The 18,492-nt window shown below is 33.1% G+C and overlaps 1 protein-coding gene across 5 annotated transcripts in view; it reads left to right on the forward strand.

Annotated features, from left to right (window-relative positions):
- Positions 1-3,258: 3,258 nt before the first annotated feature.
- The window catches only part of LOC134721951 (lactadherin-like), a 40,432-nt gene continuing 25,198 nt past the window's right edge, over positions 3,259-18,492 (forward strand). For 4 of the 5 annotated variants that reach the window (XM_063585282.1, XM_063585285.1, XM_063585283.1 and 1 more), the window contains exons 1-5: positions 3,259-3,503; positions 4,960-5,059; positions 8,972-9,090; positions 11,550-11,625; positions 18,222-18,340. In XM_063585282.1, coding sequence (XP_063441352.1) covers positions 3,467-3,503; positions 4,960-5,059; positions 8,972-9,090; positions 11,550-11,625; positions 18,222-18,340 — 451 coding nt within the window. In that variant the 5' untranslated portion in view covers positions 3,259-3,466. The remainder of the gene's footprint in view (positions 3,504-4,959; positions 5,060-8,971; positions 9,091-11,549; positions 11,626-18,221; positions 18,341-18,492) is intronic. The other variant, XM_063585286.1, reaches the window with a different exon arrangement.

Genomic DNA, 18,492 nt, shown 5'->3' on the forward strand with positions numbered 1-18,492 from the left:
ATCCATCACGCGCTAGAAATCAGTCCATAGACTAACAGTTTAGCATTTTCCACAGTGGTCATATTCGGTAAAGTGAATGAAACTGATGGATCAAGTTAGATGTAGGAGAATTAGAAACAGGACAAGTGTGGTAAAATGTTAATATAAAATAAATATCAACCTGAAATGAAGTAAAACAAAATAAAACAAATAAGCACTTAATATACTCGTTAGAAATAACATACACGGGACAAGAAGTCCATGACGAGTAGAATCGAAGAACTTAATGCTATCTGTATAATAACTCATCGTGTTTAGTATTCCCTAAAAATAATCGTATCAGTTACTCCTTTCATCATAACCATGATTGTTCCTGAGTAATGAATAAAAAAAATGAATACTCGATCAACCGGATTGAAATGCTTACTACTTCCTGTGATATGTTTTCGGGACTAATACTTAACATTGTGTAACTGCATGGACTTTGGACATTGGGAGGGGGGGATATCCTAGCAACGAGTAGACCAGAAGCAGTATCGATGCCGTTTGTGTCATTTTGATATCACAAGGACTGAGAGTTAACGAGCAATGTCGACGCACTTACTGTTTGTTCTTTCATACTGGTATCCTTGGAACTAGCTATTCTCTAGCAGCAATTGTGGAGCAAAATGAAACAAAAGTGTTCTTAATTTGCTGCTTTTTAAGCAGGCTCATTATTGAATGGCTGAACCCGCCTTAGATCACTTATATTTGTAGGAGAATGTGATTTTTTATCAATGAAATCAATCAACAGACAATCGATCAACATGTTCTAATAAATTCCCATGGCAAGTACAGTGGCAATGACTATTAGAAATAACGAAAAGTCCCTAATCAAATGGCAAAATCAAAAGCTCAAACACATCAGACGAATCAATAACACTGTTATATTCTTGACTTGGGACATGAATTTTCTTGTGTAGAAAATGATGGAGTAAACCTGGTTTAATAGCCAGCTCAACCTTTCACTTGTATGACAATGGAATTATATTGACAACGATGTCTGACCATTCAGACAGATATAATAGGTAAAAGTAACTAAAATGGGGACACAGCAGTCAACATTATATTATAATCTTAATTACTAAAAAAACAAATAAAATGTAACGAAGTAGTACAAAAAGATATATAAACAAAGTTTATAAGCATAAACATAGATTACTATATCTGTATTTGGCAAACCTTTTAGGATTTTTTAGTCCTCAATAATGCTCTTCAACTTGATTTTTTATTGTCAAGATATGAAGCCGACTTAACTATATCTGTAGTATCCTTTATCTCCAATTCGATGGGATAGATGCGTTCCACATAGTCACCAAATTTTGAATTGTTTAGTGAAAGAACGTCATCTATATAACGGGCAGCAGAGTTAAAGGATATTGCTAACTTCTTATCTTTCTTCCTAAGACGTTCCTGCAAATGTAGGTGGAAGTTGAAATCGTATGCTAAACTATGCTACTGAGATGACCGTGTATGTCAAATTCGAGGTATTAGTCTAAACATGAGGCGGAGGAAGCCATGTCTGTTTTTTTTCCATTAATTTCTAGCGTTTGGGGATATATTATATAATCATCATTAATATTTATCTGAATGTGAAATTAAATGATCTGGCTTCTTTGATCGTCTTGTTTTTGACTCGTGTCCAATTGCAATTCGTATGAAAATAAAAACAGGCTGGCAAGTAGAGGCGCACAGTTCGTTCCCAAAGGAATGCCGACAATTTTTTTATAACGTCTACCTACAAATTCAACAGATATGTTGTCAATAATACTTCCAGCAAATTAATCACATGTTTCTATGTGTAACATGTTTTACATTTTTGTTCACTATTAACAAAATATGCAGCCTGTTATCCCAAAAAATAATAATCATAGCGTATGTGAATAATGAGAATCATCATGGATTATTTCTTTTAGACAACTTTTTAATTTCACATTGGGAATGGTTGTAAACATGGTTTAACAAAATCAAAAGTTTTAATAGGACTAATTTCATAAAAATATCGAGATTTATAATATTATCAAGAAGTTCTTTAGAGTCCAAAAAAAGGTAATGATAATACCACCACGCGAGTAAACAGTTTCAGATTTATATGCAAGCACAATTACATTATTTGAAGATTTGTCCGCCGAAACAACAATACACATATCATGAAGAGATAGTAGACATTTCAGCCTCTTTATCTCTGAAAATGGACCATTCACAGAGTTTTTCAACTGATGAATGTTACGTTTTATTAGGGACCTGATTGTTTTGACCCATTAGTATATCACCCACATTACAAGCGAGGATATAACTATCCAAATAATCACCGGTTTAGATATTTCAATGTGAATGTTGTTAAGATCATTTGTTTATTTGTTTGAACGAGATTAAAATATGATAAAACACACAATACAATGGCCAAAACTAAAAAGACGAATGGACAAACAACAGTAACAAAACATCAGATATAAAACTAAAGACTAAGCAACACGAATCTCATCAAAGATTGAACTCATGTGCCTCGGAAGGGAAAATAGTTCCTTCTTCACATGTGGCACCCATTGTGACAGTCTTGCAAATAAATGAGATTATACTTGTCCCTTTATATATAAAATATAATTTAATATACTAATATTTTAAGTTAAAACTATAAGAAAAAAATAAAACTCAAAGTAATACCATATAAACTATTTTTTTTATAAGTGTACCTAGATGGAAACCATATAACATTTTTTGAAATAATCCTTCATTGCTGCAACATATTTATTAAAATAACTATTATTTAAACTATTTTGTATCATTGGAAAGCTTGACAATTGATCAAATACACGATACTAAAAAACTGTTATTTGTTTAGTATATATCGTAATTCCTTGATAAAGATAACAAGATGATACAACACATTCCATAACAGGGTGCAAATGGAGGGGTCCTTCATTTCTGTTTCTTGAACTTTTTAATTTAATAAAAAAAAAAAAAAAACTTTTTTTTCAGCCGATTCCCTATTCTTATTTTTAAGCCATTTTTTTCTTTATTCGTTTTGTTTTTTATAACTTTATTCTATACTATGTGCTTATTGTTCCCTATTCTCTATTTTTTAATCCTATCCAAAACCTTCTATCTACTTCCGTATCTTTCTGACACGTGACAACTGTCTCGCTTTCAAATATGCAGATATACTTTATGACAAAGTTCTTCCGTATCTTATAGTAATATTTAGTAGTATTTTGATCCAATATTGACATTTCTTAGTCTCCAAGTTTTTGTGTAAACTTACAGTTACCTTACTGAAACACTGTCAACTACTGTAAATAAATTATGGCATTTAATGTATTCAAATCAAAAGTATGCTTGTCTGATACGTGTTAATAAATAGATAAAATAAACAATAAAAATCTATCTGCGGATTCCATGGTCGATATATAGGCACGCCTTGGTTAATGGATATGTTTTCAGAATCAAAATGGACACCGCCCTGATTATTTCTTTACTTATTTTAGGTAAGTTTTCATCATCAAAGACTGTTAACATTTAAGGTTTGCAATTTGAAATAAAGTTTTGACAATTTATCACTTATACATACATGATTATAGGAAACCGCCTCACGTCTGCCCGCTTGTTGATAATTTTAGGATAAAAACAAGCGAGAGCAAGATAAACCTTTTGAACTACTGTAGCAACGATATATAAACAAGCGAGAAAAATCATAAAAGAGACCAAACAGATATTGGAAAAATGAAAATAAAATTCATAAATTTTAGGCGCCCAAAGTTTCGCTTTTCCAAACCAAAATATAAAATTCCTTATTAGTTCAACTTTGCCTAAGGTTATAGGAACCTTGGTGGATACAATTGAAAGAAAATCATTCATTAAACGGAAACCCCGTTATTATTTTCAGATTCGTCTGTTTTTTTTCTCTCACTTAGAAAAGATTAATACGCTATCAACCAAACTATAATAGAAAAAATGTTGAGAAATCCAGGAATATAACACTTCAACAAAGTATCTGATTAAAATGATAACATAACATATAATGAAGATAATATGTATAACAAAGTTATAAAAATAAATATAGAACAGCCGAGATGTCGATTGGACATTTATTTTTAAACAATTGTGTCCGTCTCCGATTAGTGCATGGTATTTATTGCCGTTAGATCAAATAAAAATCAACACCAAATTCCAAAACTACTATCCAGAGAAATGACATTCCATTTTTTTTACCTAAATATTATTTCACTGGAAATAGGAGATAAAAAAAAAATTCATCCAAAATTGTTACACTTATTTATTCCCATAAAAGCCGAATTATACAGAGTTAATTCAGTAAATGACCTAAATGTGCTTGTTGTTGTCCATTAGAAGATGCGATTCATTTTTTCGTTGAATGTCCACTGCACATACATTTTATTGATTATCTTGTTATAAATATTCAAAACTTTATAGTTGCTATTTTCATAGAACATATTTTCCTTTGGAACATACTTAATTGGTGTTATACAAAACCCAATCCTTTTCAGATAAACTACATATAAAACAATTTCTTTGATTATTTTGATGTGTCTAAAAATATACTCGTATCTATCTGCTATTGTCTTAACATAAGAAAATGTATATATTTTCCATTTTGTACTAAATGATATAACTGCAGTAATCTTGAATTTTTTAAAAGAGTATTTATCTGGAGGGGATTATGTTAAGTTGTTACATAAGTATAGCTTGTATCCAATTCTATTGTTTACATAGACAATAAGATATGTTCAGACATTACGCATGTAAACAATTCAAACCTGATCAAACAAGAATAACTGCGAGAAAGATGAAATCTTAGTTGCACCCCACAACTCAAGAAATCACAATGCTATGCAATAACAATTTGTTTATCTTCAACAGAACATATAATATTGCCTATATAATGAATTGACTGTTAATTTTATACATCTATGGCGATTTCAGGATATTTTACCACTGAAAATGAGTGTCAAACCAGTCTCTGCAAAAAACCAAATCAACCTATAAATGGGCAAGTGTTCTGTATCAACGATAGTGGAACATTGTAAGTTAGAAGTACACGATAAATTTGGATGCACAAATACATGAATATTTGCTTTCTTGGATGTATAGAAATCCAACGAAAGCACCCCCTATTTTTTTTGGCAAAAGTTATGATCGTATCCTATCATATACATGTATAGTTTTCGGTGATTTTAGAATTTCAATTCTGTCATTCTTCTCTGCACTTATGTCGGATTTATATGGAACTTTATTCTATCTTGGAATAATGTTTTTTTGGGGTGTAGTAGTTGCAATCTTTAAAAAATCCACCTGTAACACAATAATTGATGGTATTACTTTTTAACTAAATTGTCTTAATTTAACCGAATCTATCAATAAAGTAAGCCCTTTTGTTTGTCGTCTCCTACTCTTAGTCGATTGAGTTGTTATAGGCACCAAATTACCCACAAAACACAAAAACGTTCATGAAATGTTCCAAGAACGTTTCTGTTTCGTTGTGAGAACGTTGTGATTTAACATTGTTGAAACGTAAAAGTGTGGACTACCAGTTACGTTGTAAGAACGTTATGATATAACGTTATGGAAAACCAACCTGGAACCTAAATGGAACCTTGTGTAACCAAACTAGAACCTTGATAGAACCTTGTATAACCAATCTGGAACCTTTATAGAACCTTGTGTAACCAATCTGGAACCTTTATAGAACCTTGTGTAACCAAACTGGAACCTAAATATAATTATGTGTTACCAATCTGGATCCCAAATTAAGCCTAGTCCCAAATTTGTATGTTGGCACAACAATGGCCCAACGTTGTTTTTCTCTCCATCTTCCTGAACATGCATGAACATTTTGCCAATGGACGTTTTAGCAAATAACAATCTATAAGGAATTGTACCCATATTTGAATGAATTAAATCAACACATCCATGTTACCTATTTTTCTTAAATAATTAATACAAAAATATGAATACCAATACATAATTTATTTAATTTTACAAGGAGCAAATTCTAAAAACTTTTATTTTATGTAAATACACGTTGCAACATCAGATCTAGAATGAAAATTATAAAGTATATCCATGATGTTTCATTTCTGTCAATGTAATTCACTTCACCAGGTTCATACAGTTATTTCCTAGTTCTGTAATTCACTTCTAATATTAGGTTCATACAGTTATATCCTAGTTCTATAGTTTCACTTCACCATGTTCATACAATTACTTCCTAGTTCTGTAATTCACTTCATCAGATTCATACAATTATTTCCTAGTTCTGTAATTTCACTTCATCAGGTTCATACAATTATTTACTAGTTATATAATTCACTTCATCAGGTTCATACAGTAAATTCCTAGTTTGTAATTTCACTTCATCAGGTTCATACAGTTATTTCCTAGTTTTGTAATTCACTTCTTCAGGTTCATACACTTATATGTACTTCCTAGTTCTGTAATTTCACTTTATTAGGTTTATACAGTAATTTAATAGTTTTGTAATCTAACATGGGTTGTATTCACAAGAGTGTTCCTTTTGTTTTCTGCTACCCTTTCTTTTGGCACTTTTTCTGAATCCGTCTTTTGTTTAATTCTAATCCAGTGTAGCATATCTTCATAAAAATTATTTCACTGCCCCTGTAATAAAGAAATGAACAAATGAGTACTCAATGTATACTTCTTTTGAAAATAATAAATCCTAAAAGACTATTGTTTAAAACTTGACTATACAAGGCGATTCCATTGGGATAAGGCACTCATACCACATCTTCCAACATTTATTTAGATTGTTAGACTTCACTGAGCTTGCTAAGTTTAGCCGGACAATTGAGGGTAGATATGAATACAGGAAACAGGACCATGTAAAAAATGTTCTAACTAAATGAATAATTCTATTGGAAAAAATATGAAGTCAAATCTAAATACAACAGCATTATCGGTATTATAATATTTAACATTTCAATTATGCATATATATTTGCAATCTTCGAATCCGATGTGGCAGTAAGGATTGCTATATGTTACTAACTTAAAAGAATTTATTGTGTATTTTGTCCAATTCTTTTAAATTTGTATGAACTAAATATAATTAAACAACATTCTGAAACAGTATGTAACAGGGAAAATTGTAAAATACACTTTTCCATTGATAAGGGTTATAAATGTATTTTTTGTCATTCATAATCATATACGTATATAAGAATTTTTAAAGTAACAATCAACTTACATGTTTCTTTCTCTTTAGATGATGCGATTTTCTCTTTTGTTTTCTTTGTTATTACTGCTTTCTTACAAATACACGACAGGAAATAGTCTCAAAAGTGACTATCCCATTACACTTAGATTTCCTATAACCTTAATTACCATAGCAACTATCTTTGAAATTTGTCTAACATCTGGTCAACATCATTCTATAGGTCAACCTTATCAGAATATGCTTGATTAACATAATGGCTGTATCAAATATCATTTTGTATATAATTGATAATCATGTTTCACAAATTAAAGTTGAATGAAAAAAGTTATAATAATTAATGAGAATAATGAATTTTAATTTTTAATCGAGCAATCTATATGTTGACGGAATAAGAAATTATTTTGTTCTTAATACAGTGTTGGTTTTTTAGTTTTAAAAACTCTCAGCATTGCCTTTCTGAAGCAAAATAAAGGTTTGATTAACATGCAAGACGGCAAACATATTACTTGCATTTTTCTATCAATTTGATAATTATTTTTTTTTTGGAAAGATCATTTAAAAAAATAAATTAGGAACATTATTCGAACGTTTTTAGAATGTTAGTAAAGTAACGTTAAAAAGTAACCAATATTAAACGTTTCTACAACGTATTACTTGTAACATAACCAAACTGAAACTTCCACACAACGTTAAAACAAAACGTTCTTAGAACGTTGATTTGTAACGTTTCATTTTAACGTTCTTACAACGTTCGTGTAACGTTTAGGTCCGAAATAACCTTACAGGAACCAATCCACAACGTTCTTTAAACGTTATGTGTTTAGTGGGTATGCGTTCTATTTGATTTTTTTCCTAGAGTAATAAAAGAAGGCAAGGCGATTTTAAGACATGTTTACTGTTTAAGGTCCCTCGTACTTACAGTGCGTAGCCTACATTTTTTTGAACGATGTTAGTCTCAATGCTCCTAAACTTCGTACTTTATTTGGCATTTTTTACTTTTTTAGATTCGAGCGTCACTGATGAGTCTTTTGTAGACGAAACGCGCGTCTGGCGTATATACTAAATTTAGTTCTGGTATCTGTGATGAGTTTATTTAGCTGTCCGATCGCCTACGTCTTGGAAATTTCGCTGAAGAAGTTCTGTTTGTTTGCTTTCTTCTGTGTTTTATCTACAACTAGTTTGATTCATATAAATAAATAAATAAACAATTCTTATAAACAAATCAGTTTGATGCATGTTGACAAAGCGGAGTAACTCGATATCATGTTTTTGAAGCCTGTTTTCTGCCAGTATTTAACGCTTTGTTCCCTGTTACACGGCCGAACTCACAAATGTAAAATAATTCAAACGAGAAAATTAACGACCAAACTAATGTACAAAAAAATGAACGAAATATAAATATGTAACACAGTAACAAACGGCAACCACTGAATTACAGGCTCCTGACTTTGGACAGGCACATTCATACATAATGTGGCGGGGTTGAACATGTTAGCGGGATCCTTACCCTCCTATAACCTGTGACAGTGGTTTAATACAACAACACAAAAACGAACTATAAAAATCCGTTAAAATAGGATTAACTGATCATATGGATACAAACAGAAATACACATAACAAAAACAGAGTGAACGTGAACAGGTACTTGTACATCCCAACAACAAAAGTGCAAGTCTCAGAGTACTAGCAGTTGCTTACAGTGTTTGCATCACACTATCAATATTCAATTCATGTAACATATTCGTTTTCTCCTTATCACCAGGAAATGTTATGCCACATGTAATGGTGGATTCACCTTTCAGACTACGTCGGTAGAGTTTCGTACCTGTAATCAGGCAGACGGGTCATGGCCTAGTGGGAATACCTTCCCTGATTGTATAGGTATGTTAATGAAACTAACAATTATTTAATATGAATATTAATACTGTAACAACTGTTTATGGTTGAGCACTTTTTCGGACCCTCAAATTTGACCATTACAAAAATATTTCGAAGTATCAAAATACAAATGTATGAACACAGACCAACGATAGGTAAAGTTAAAATACATTTACTAGTATATCTTTTTTTACATGTTCCGTTAGTTAGACTGAACGTACATCCACTTTATTTAGACTTTGGTTGATCATGAGTTGTCTCATTGATTACCACACCACATCTCCTTATTACGGAGCCATGTTAGTCTCACACAGATTATAAAGTGTCTTTTAAAGTCCTGCGCTGATGATGTGTAAAGTCTAGCGCTGGAGATGTAAAGTCTAGCGCTAGAGATGTAAAGTCTTGCGCTGGAGATGTAAAGTCCAGTGCTGAAGATTTAAAGTCTATCGCTGGAGATGTAAAGTCCAGCGCTGGAGATCTAAAGTCTAGCGCTGGAGATGTAAAGTCTAGCGCTAGAGATGTAAAGTCTTGCGCTGGAGATGTAAAGTCCAGTGCTGAAGATGTAAAGTCTATCGCTGGAGATGTAAAGTCCAGCGCTGGAGATCTAAAGTCTAGCGCTGGTGATGTAAAGGCAAGCGCTAAAGATGTAAAGTCTAGCTCTGGGGATGTAAAGTTTAGCGCTGGAGATGTGTAAAATCTAGCTCTGGAGATATGCAAAGTCTAGCGCTGGAGATGTAAAGCTAAGCGCTGGAGATGTCAAGTCTAGCGCTGGAGTTGTAAAATCAAGCGTTGGAGATGTAAAGTCAAGCGCTGGAGTTGTAACATCAAGCGCTGGTGATGTAAAGTCTAGCGCTGGAGATGTAAAATCAAGCGCTAGAGATGTGAAGTGTAGCGCTGGAGATGTGCTAACATGTTTAACCCCGCCACATTATTTATGTATGTGCCTGTCCCAAGTCAGGAGCCTGTAAATCAGTGGTTGTCGTTTGTTTATCTGTTACATATTTGTTTTTGCATAAATAAGGCCGTTAGTTTTCTCGTTTGAAGTGTTTTACATTGTCTTATCAGGGCCTTTTATAGCTGACTATGCGGTATTGGCTATGGTCATTGTTGAAGGCCGGACGGTGACCTATAGTTGATAATGTCTGTGTCATTTTGGTCTTTTGTGAATAGTTGTCTCATTGGCAATCATATCACATCTTCTTTTTTATAAAGTATTAATGTCAAGCGCCATAGATGTCCAGTTATGCGCTCGAGAATTAATGTCAAGCGCCAAAGATGTCCAGTTATGCGCTCGAGTTTTAAAAATAATAAGTTGATCCCTTTCTTGCATCCTTATTTGCAACACGCTATATAACACGATTTAACATTTCTAGCGATAGACTTTACATCTCCAGAGCTTGACTTTACATCTTCAGTGCTACACTTAATATCTTCAGCGCTAGACTTAACATCTCTATCGCTTGACTTTACATTTTCAGCGCTTGACTTTACATCTCCAGCGCTAGACTATATATCTCAAGCGCTGGACTTTACATCTTCAGCGCTGGACTTTACCCCTCCAGCGCTTGATTTTACATCTCCAGCGCTAGATTTTACATCTCTAGCGCTTGAATTTACATCTCCAGCGCTTGACTTTACATCACCAGCCCTTGATTGTACATCTCCAGCGCTTGACTTTGCATATCTCCAGCGCTAGATTTTACACATCTCCAGCGCTAGACTTTACATTCCCAGCGCTAGACTTTACATCTTCAGCGCTTGGCTTTACCTCTTCCGCGCTTGACTTTATATCTCAAGCGCTAGACTTCAGATCTCTAGCGCTGGACTTTACATCTCCAGCGCTAAACTTTACATCTTCAGCGCTTGATTTTACATCTGCAGCGCTAGACTTTACATCTCTAGCGCTAGACACATCTAGCGCTAGACTTTACATCTCTAGCGCTAGACTTTACATCTCTAGCGCTAGACTTTACATCTCCAGCGCTAGACTTTACACATCTTCAGCGCAGGACTTTAAAAGGCACTGTATAATCTGTGTGATACCAAGAGGGCTCCGTACCTTATCTTTATAAAGATGTAAGCATCATTGCCAATGCCAAGCCATTGACCATACTGGACTTACGGTACACCAGCATCAATGTCGATCCAATGACGAAACAAGGTTAAATTACTCTACTTACTGAAGAAACTTAAGGAATAAAATAAAGAAACATTAAATTTCTACATTTTGAAAATATTTCAGTGGCAGCTATTTTATTTTCCGTTTACATTCAAGTGACGTTACTTATAACCTATTATTCATTGCATAAATGTATTCATTAAATTGTTTTTCGTTTCACGAGTTTGAATTACCTTTTTGTTTCTTTCGCCTTTCTTTCATTACATTGTCCGAATAGTGGATGAAATATTTGTTTTTCAAACTAGCTTTATAGATCATATTTTACTTCTATGTAATTTGACAGATTCTGGTTCAAGATGTCGGTCGTTGTCGCCACCAAAGAATGGAGTTGTTAGATGTGAATCAGTCAATACACAGCTGTATGTAAACGACTTTAAATTATGCAAGATAAAAAAAAAAAAAAACATACTTTGTTTTGTACATTTATAGTATTTTCTTGTTTCATATGGACAAGTTCGGTATTTTTTTTATATCAATGAATTTGTTGAAAGATTCACAGAGTAGACAAGTTCGAAGTCTTAATCCTTATCAGACAAAATGTAAAAGATTTAAAAAAAAAATCTCTTCTAATTTCACTTAGTAAAATTGAGAATGGAAATGGGGAATGTATCAAAGAGACAACAACCCGACCATAGAAAAAACAACAACAGAAGGTCACCAACAGGTCTTCAATGTAACGAGAAATTCCCGCACACGGAGGCGTCCTTCAGCTGGCCCCTAAACAAATATATACTAGTTCAGTGATAATGAACGCCATACTAATTTCCAAATTGTACACAAGAAACAAAAATTAAAATAATAAAAGACTAACAAAGTACTCTATATAACATACAGACTCTTTACAGGTAAACCAAACTAAACTGTCTGTTCATAGTACGCAGTAAAAAAATGTGACTAGACAAGTTTAATTTTTAAATTGTTATTTGGATGGAGAGTTGTCTCATTGGCACTCACACCACATCTTCCTATATTTCCTATATCAAGATATTGATCCTTGTCAAGTTGTAGTGATTAACAGGAGAAACATCAAAATTGGTTATTTTTGCAAATAAAGTTCAACGAAGTAAACATAGAACCCTTTCTTGAAAAAAACCCTGTAAATTTCATAAGATCATCTACAGACCTCTTACACACGGACACAGCTTTCTATTCCTGAGTATATTATGTAATTTTGTTGTCAAGGACATTTATTCTATACCCGATAATTTGTATAAGTGATTCCATAAAATATTTGTGTCTGTTATATTAGGACTTCAGGTTTTTCAGTTGTAATTTATTTCAATAACGAGTAATAAAATTGAGAATGGAAATGGGGAATGTGTCAAAGAGACAACAACCCGACCAAATAAAAAAACAACAGCAGAAATGCATGTATTATTTTATTTTAATAAACAAGTTGAATATAATAAACCATTCAATTTAAATAGAATAATTAAATATAGTATGTTATATATGCGACATCATTTGCAAATTCTTGTACTCGTACGGCAAATATAATTAAGTCACGAATGAATATGTTATTTTCACCTAATGGTTTTTCATGCTATTGCTAATTCATCACGGTGGGTATGGTTGTCCTGCGAGAGAACGTACTGTGCTGGTGATTCGGTCCTGACGGGTGCTGGTGGGTCCTGATTCTGTGCTGGTGGGTTTGTTTACATTGTATCAGAACGGCAATAAAAACGACTGTTTTGTTGCTTAATTTTTCTCTGATGCGTCATAAGTACCATGCAAAGTATATTACAACAATATTATATTGCAAAAGTCGTGCAAGTTCGTTTAACGGAATTGTCCTGACGCGGTGCTGGTGATAAGAAAAACGGTCCTGGTTCTGTGCTCCGATGTCCTGGTTCTGTGCCTTTATATTTTAGTTAAAAGTGGCATATATTCAAGATCATTGATGCTGTACTGTTATTGACTAATTAACTGTTGCCTGCTTTCTTGAAATTAACATTGTTTTGAATCCGTTTACTGTTATTATGCAAGAAAAAATACCCCTATTTTTTTTTTTTAAAATTAACTGTTATCTTATTTATTGGCCTGTTAATTGAACCCTTCTTGTCCCCTTTTAAGATAAGAAAATGTGTTTACGATTTTCGGGATTACGATCATTTTGCAAGATCACCAAAATACGTTGCAATTTATACAATACTTATATAAAGTAGATGATGTGGTATGTTTGTTGTCAATGGACAAGTTTCCTTAAGAAACCAAAGGAAGTATGTGTTAATAACCATACGTCATCGTAATACCTTCAACAATAACCCATTAAATAAAAATGTAAAAGGTTACCGTTTTGCATAAAAATGGAGAGAAAAAATATAGAACAAAGAACTTTCTGAGCGTTTGAATCATATGTCTTTAGCAGCTTAAATCACATTTTTTTGTGAACAATTGAGTGCTGACTATAAGAATGACAATAGATGCGGGATTTGTTCTTTTTTCTTTTTTTTTGGGGGGGGGGGGGGGGGGGGGGGGGGGTGATGGGGATAAGTAAGAGCGAGGTTGCAGTGAAAGTTTTAAGCTTGGAATAGTTTCCCGTAAGATTGAAAAGTTGTATTTTAAAAGAAAAATGTATCTTATATTCATTAAGGATCACTTGCTCTATCTGTAAGATTTTTTCAACATAACTTTTTTGTCTGAACGGTTATCAGTTTTTTTTTTCGAAAGTTCGATAGAACACTAAAACAAATCACTATTTAATGAAAGGGCAGACTAGAATATATCAGAGAATGAAGACGAGATAACCTAGAGACCACTATAAACAAAACTAAGATTTCTTAGCTTTTTCATTTCAAAATTTCTAAATAAATAAATATTTTTGATAAAGAATTACGGAGGAGGAAGTGAACAATGTGTCCTACTTTACTATATTTAAATATTTTTATGAATAAAAATCAAATGTGCCTTAATTATAATTGAAAATGAGTAAATGGAAAAAATACATAACTAAAATACACTTTTATTTTAATATTGGTAATATCACTAAGCTAGCTTTTAAGTTTTGTGTGTCAAACACACCATCTCTGTAGTAATGACTCCATACTATTTTTTTCACTTCATCCATTTTTTTCTGCATTTTTTTATATTGTCAATTCTTAGTATTATTATATTTAAATGTAGCCTTAATTTATATTTAAAAAAAACGAATCTAAAGCCAGATATATCAAACATTTTTGTTTCCATCTATCCGTTTTCAGGACAGTAACAATCAACGTAAACACGCCTGGAAAGTAAAATGCGTACTCGGCTGTCTGTAATCGATCATTTTTAGACACCCTCCTAAAAACAAACCGGGGTGGGGGTTCAGAGATGCAAATTAAGTACTCAGATCAATATTTTATCTTTTCGTGTATGGTTATGACCCCTTCTGTGGCTTGTCAATTACGAAATGTGCAAACTGCAAAAGTATTAAAACAGCACAGACAATGAATAATGGAGACATAATTTTGTACATATATCAAGGGGAAACTTCTTGCAAAGCATTATTATTTATAGTTCATTACTGTTTTTAGTAGAAAAAGAGAATTTGGTGAAAAGAAAATCACTATTTTTGTAGAAAATTCACAGACGTTTGTAAAGAGACTTTTGTTATGTTTAGCATCGGATCAACGCAAGGGTACATTATCCTTAAAAATCTATTTAAAAGTATTTGAAACTAACGTTTGCTTTGTTAATTGTGCATTTCAAAATTCCCCAAGGGTTACTGGGAAATAGAGATATGGTCACTTGGTCTTCTCCTGACCGGCAGTAAAACGCTTGCCGAAGTGGGGTGTCCGTTTGGCTGTGCGGGATGTATCAAGTTCGCAGTCGCGTCCGGTCAGAATGGGGACGTTAAATCCGATGTCTCGTGTAAAGAGAGTGCCACGCTCTTTGCACGTTAATAACCCTTGCAGCAACTCTTTGAGGGGTCCGTAGGTGGCCTGCTGCAAGGCAAAATTTCTGTTCTTATCCAATACATCCTCATTTTCCAGTGGCAGTCCAAAATTCCACGACTATTGGCCTCTTTTATGACAAGACCTACCTATTGTATTTATTGTGAACTTGTTCTCGTCCTGAATATGCATGAAATACTTGCCACTGGACGTTAAGCAACCAACAATCAATCAATCAATAGCTTCATACTACGAATTGAGTTTAAAAAAGAAATTCTTAGATTAAACACCTATATTTAACTTTAAAAGGTCATACCAGTTTAAAACAATACAAATCTACACACACACACAAACTGGCTTAATTTCAAATAATTACATTAGATGTATGTTTCATTATGATACTTTATTCTGATTGGCTAACTGGACATAACGTGTTATTCCGTAATCAAATGCATTGCTCAATAAAACTTTTCATTCATGATAACACGTGGTCCCAAAATAAAGTGCACAGGTGAATTAAATAAAACAATAATAAAATTCGTGTTTTCATGATCCTGCATTTGTAGCTAAAAGAAATGTAATTATAAGTATTGAATGCTTCTTTTTGTAACTTTATAGGGTTGTAAAAGCGTTGACCGTGTGCACATTTTTAGAATGAAGCGCTTCATACAAAATGTACTACGGTCAACGCTTTTACACCCCAATAAATTTACAAAAAGAAGCATTCAATTCTTAAATGGTTATCAACCTGAATCGCTATAAGATCATATATAAGCTCACCTGTGTCGAGGGGTCGTGTGAGGTTCATGTATTGTCTTGGCGTCCGCAATTACAAAAAGATCTTTTCTGAAATTACTTGACCAAATGTTACCAAATGATTTTTCAAGAGTGAATCTAGAAAAGACAATATTCATCAACAAACATGACCACTGTCTGTTAAAATGTATTCGAGTTTTTAGTTACAGCCGATTCCATCGAGTATATAGGCAAACATAATATCTTTGGTTAGCTTGCTTGTGAGCTAAACCGTACCCTCCTTTCGAAGTAGCCTGGTCCGACAGACAGAAAGATGTGTCATTTGTCGGACTAGTATATACTCTTAAAGTAGGGTAGTTTACATAACCTAACAATGACTTTTCTGTTCATCAAGCAATATAACCAAAATTATTCCCTTTGTCTTCACACTCATTGAAATCGGCTTTAATATTGCAAAAGTTCGAGCAATTAGGGCAAAACTTTCCGAGTAAAAAAAATCAAAATGTCTATCCACCTTGCACATTTCAGAACATTCAGATCAGATAACGAAACTGGGTCCAGCAAAAATTTATAAGCAATTTAAGATTTTGACCCTCACAGTTTCCATTCACCTTCCATTCATGATAATTAAATTGAACTGTAAAACATTTCTTGGTACCTTCTTAATTCCTTTATAAGTCTCATGTAAACATAATTTTGACAATAACTGTTGTGAGCACAAGATTCACTGCACACTTTTAAAGTTCTGCTTCATCAAACATTAAAATGTGAACTTAAGTTTTGAGACTTTTAATCGACACGATTGAGATTTTTGTATATGTGAACATGGTTTATCTACTAGTATATAGTTGAAAATGTGGCTTTGAACTAGCGTTCAGTACCTGCGAGCATTCGTTGTTCAATAATGTGTGTCTTTGTGTAATTATTTAATGTGATATATTGTTGTTTTGGTACACCACTGTAACAATGAAGGAGGAAATGAGGAGGGTTGGTTGGGTGGAAGTGGGGAGGGGTATGCGGAGCGCTGTCAAACATGTCTATGCGGCATGGGCTTTATTGTTGAGGCATCAATGTAAGGGGCATTTAATATCTTAATAAAACTATTATTATTTTAGATACTATATATTGTTCTCTGATATTGGACGAAAGATGTTGCCCTTTTATGTAATTATGTTATACAAGTTACGATCATTTGAAAACACATATTAAACAGCCAAATGGATGCACAAGAGCTAAATAGGAGTAATAGATCCTATTGACAACAATTATCTGCCCAATTTTATTGATTTTGTAACATTTGTTTCAAATATGACCAACTTCTAATCCAAAATCACCAGCACCGTATCAGGACCTACCAGCACAATGACAGGACCCACCAGCACAGTATCAGGACATGAGTAAATTGAGAAAATGCTCATTTTTTATAAATTGCAATGTTTTTTTTAAAAATAGTTTTGTCGTGTGGATTGCGGTATAGAAAGCGGACTCTATGAGCATTTTTGTTTTATTTTTTCAGTTCAAGATTTTCTGAAAATGAGCATTTTTGTGTTACGCTTACTGAAACAGTTTAGAGGGTCAACTTTTCAATGGTTTATATATGAACCCATAAGAAATAAAATTGAACAATCTCAACTGTTTTCTTCCATTTTTTATTAGTGAAAACGTCAAAAATCATCATTTTCGTCTTTGTTTACATTTTTTCATTGATCACCAGCACCCGTCAGGACCGAATCACCAGCACAGTACGTTCTCTCGCAGGACAACCATACCCACCGTGTGTAAGCTTTGTCATTGAGAAAAAAAATCCAAAGCCGCAAATAAAGATTTAAAAAAAGGACATCATGATTCTCTTAGGTAAAACCAGACATTGTTAAAACAAATTTGTATATGCCGAAACCGAGAGATGCACTCTTTTATAGTGATAACTGTGTCAACTGCAAGTCACGTAAATATGTATGAAATGTAAAGATTATAGAAAAATGCGATTACGATAAATGAAATAAATGTTTCAACATATCAAACCGTTTGACATTTATGCTGCTAAAATCTTATTTTACGTCAATGAATAAAACGTGATTGCTGACAAATTTTATTCATAAAAGTACTGGAAGATTAGAAAGGATAAACAAAATCGTTTAATCGACATGTTATACCATTTACAAATTGTCTATAAAAATCTTTTTTACGATTTATTATCATATGCTTATATTTATTAAACCGTACTTATACAATAACCAGCACTGCGTTAATAATTTGAAAAATATCTGCAAAATATAATATTATTATCTAGACATCATATAATGAATTGTAATTCTAATCATTAGGGTTTGTATAGCTGAATGTGACAGACAGTATGTGTTTCCTACTGGACAGACAGCACTTAAGAAAGTTTGCAATGCATCTGTTGGCTGGCAATCCACCGATCGAATACCGGACTGCAAAGGTAAATCTAAAATGTTCCAGTTCACTCATAGAAAAAAAACCCCAAAAAACATGTATATACTGTATTTTGTTTGACCAGTAAAATTGATTTATACCCCTGAATTTTTAAAATAGAAACACCGTAATCGTACGGGGCGCCGAATGGGACTCTTG

This window comes from Mytilus trossulus, chromosome 6 (genome assembly GCF_036588685.1).
Source record: "Mytilus trossulus isolate FHL-02 chromosome 6, PNRI_Mtr1.1.1.hap1, whole genome shotgun sequence".
In the NCBI taxonomy this organism is placed as follows: domain Eukaryota; kingdom Metazoa; phylum Mollusca; class Bivalvia; order Mytilida; family Mytilidae; genus Mytilus; species Mytilus trossulus.